The sequence below is a fragment of the Streptopelia decaocto genome, assembly GCF_964273445.1.
Source record: "Streptopelia decaocto genome assembly, chromosome: 15".
In the NCBI taxonomy this organism is placed as follows: Eukaryota; Metazoa; Chordata; class Aves; order Columbiformes; family Columbidae; genus Streptopelia; species Streptopelia decaocto.
The window spans coordinates 7,406,529-7,409,066 of record NC_138670.1 but is presented as its reverse complement, the minus strand read 5'-3'; the positions used below and the strand labels follow the sequence as shown (position 1 = coordinate 7,409,066).

Sequence of the window (2,538 nt, the reverse complement as noted above, 5' to 3'; positions counted from 1 at the left end):
CTGCAAAATAAAGTCAAATCTGATTAATACCAGAGAGTAACATGACCTTGGTGATCTCCATCACCCTGTGGTAGCGCAGTGACTGTAAACATCAACCTATCCCCAATGTACGGGTTCCTGGGAGAAAAGGAGCTTTTCAGTCCGTCTCCCACCTGTAAGCTTCGCTGCTCAGAGGAAGAGCGCAGGAGTGCAGCATATGGGCACTACACACAGCTGCTTCTCCCTGCCCTTTGGCTGGGCCTGCAAGGCTGACCAGTGCTGCCCAGCTGCAGGACACCAGCAGCGCCAGCATCAGCTCCAGCTCCTGCTGAAAACTGCCCTGAGCAGGCGCTTCCAACCCAGGGACAGAAACAGCCTGTGAACGCTCAGCACTTCAATGGAGGAGGGGGAGAAGAAAAAAAAATAATCCACCACCACCCCCCAAATTCATACAGGAGTGTTCTCTCCCACTAATGCAAATGTTCACCATGTAGAATTATAGGGGTGGACGATGTTTTGGAATTTGGGCCTTAAAGGCCTATTGTTCACTCTGATGGGAAAGTTGCCCAGTGCACAACAGGCACTAAGATTTTCTGTTAGTCATAGCCAGGGGCAGAAAACCTGCTGTTCCAAACGTAGCATCACATCTCATGGAGCACCAGAAGGTAGAACCAGGGTAGAGGGCTGTCTAGCACGACAGCAGGAGACAGATTAGCAGTGGCAGGAGAAAAGAAAGGCCAGTGACATTACTGAGGAACCTGGCATGTGACAAAGGCAGAGAACTAGAAAGCAGCAAAAAGGCACCTTTCTTTAGCAACAGAACAAAAAAAAAAGGAATTGAGAAGTGGGTCATTGTTTACTGTGTAAGCAAAATCATCTCTCCTTGCAAAGTAACTTGTGTACAGCCAGCAGCTTTCCTGCAGATGGGCAGGGCTGTGTAATGCATGCGAATCTCAGGGGACATCCATAAATAGTCAAGGATATGCTTTTCCTTAAGTCTCAGACTAATCCTTATAATGAGCATAGAGGGGAAAAAATGGTTGGAAGCAGGAACACACTCTTCAAATTCATTCCCATGGCCTAACAGCGGCCATTTTTCACATTTCAGCTGACAACCAATCATTCATGATATTAATTTTCTGTCTGGTTATTTGACAGGTTATTTTTTAATCAAACAGTGCTGTTTGATTGGATTTTATTAAAGATACACTGAATAATATAAAACCCACCTTTTTTTTCAAATGGATTTTCATTTGTCTGAAAGGACCCAGTTAGCAGTTAGCCTTGAAGAGATTCCACAGTGATACAGATAATGCACGAGACAAGTTAATCACTAGCACCAATTACCATTAAAAGGACCTACCATGCATGCAAATTAGACCCAGGAGTCAACAGGCTGGGGTTTAATGTCACGGGCATCCACCAGATTCACCGAAGCCCTGTTACTCCTGTTAATGTTTTTCCTATTTGTGTCATTCTGCAGCACAGGGTGAGGAGTTAAAAGGCAAAACAGAGCGGATTAATCAAACAAAACCACCAAACAAGTCAGCTTAAAGGAGCACAAGGGAAAATTAGTGGTAGAGAAAGAAACAAGATCAGCAAAGGCACAATACTGACAAAAGCATCTGCAACAGCCAAAAGGTTGCACTTCCCTGCCATCGGTATTCACAATTCTCATCCACTCCTGTACCTCAGAGCGATAGTTATCAAACTGTTCACAAGCCAGCAGACCCCACTGATACATTTCTGTTTCACAGCACATGGAGAAAGATAAGTAACAGCTATTCAGCTCTGCCCAACTGAGGGCAGGAGGTGTGTAACAGGCTGAATTCAGGTTACCCTGCCCTTAAAACCAAGAGGCAGCACAGACTATGGGAGACACATTGTCAAGGTGACATGTTTTTTCTCTTTTTCTCATGAAAGCAAAGCAGCTACTCACTGAACTCCAGGCTGTGCACTGGAGTTTGGGCTGCTTGATGTGATTTGGAGGGCTGCACTGGACCACTTCGATGAATTTTGAGTGGCAAAAATAACAATTTTCCTGCCTTAGCCTATTTTCCTTAGAAAGACATTTTCTGTCAAGCTCCTATTGATCACATTCATATGCCACTTAGTGCATCCATTCCCACTGCATCCTTGTAAAACCTACTCGAACTGTGATGAGGGAACTGGAAGGTTTATTTTGTTGACACTGGCTCGAGTGGGGCCATCTCTCGCCGCACTGGAGCAGGGGGACACACTCACAACTTGAGAATCAACTCTATTTTATCAGTTCCAAAACCAAATGAAGGAGTACAAGCACCTCTACCAAAAATCCAGCTGCGCAGCCTTCAACAGGGTACAGCTGTACCCAAAACTGGCAAATTGAAGAGAGTGATCTGTGCTTAAGAAACATCCGTTTAGATTAAAGCCATTCAGCTGGGTAAAGCTTCACGGAACGGCAGGACACAGTAGGATATGCATGACCAGGCAGGTTACTACAGACAGACTGATGCAGCGGCACATCGTCCTTATTGGTGATCTAAGGAAATATTTTTCTCCAAATCACATTTTTATTTC

The 2,538-nt window shown here is 45.0% G+C and overlaps 1 protein-coding gene across 2 annotated transcripts in view; it reads right to left on the bottom strand.

Moving 5' to 3' along the window:
- ARVCF (ARVCF delta catenin family member) overlaps positions 1-2,538 on the bottom strand; it is a 150,790-nt gene that overhangs the window by 10,133 nt on the left and 138,119 nt on the right. Inside the window, exon 18 of one of the 2 annotated variants that reach the window (XM_082066596.1) lies at positions 1,343-1,456. The exons of the other annotated variant lie outside the window; for it this stretch is intronic. Coding sequence (XP_081922722.1) covers positions 1,355-1,456 — 102 coding nt within the window. The 3' untranslated portion in view covers positions 1,343-1,354. The remainder of the gene's footprint in view (positions 1-1,342; positions 1,457-2,538) is intronic. 2 annotated transcript variants of the gene reach the window in all.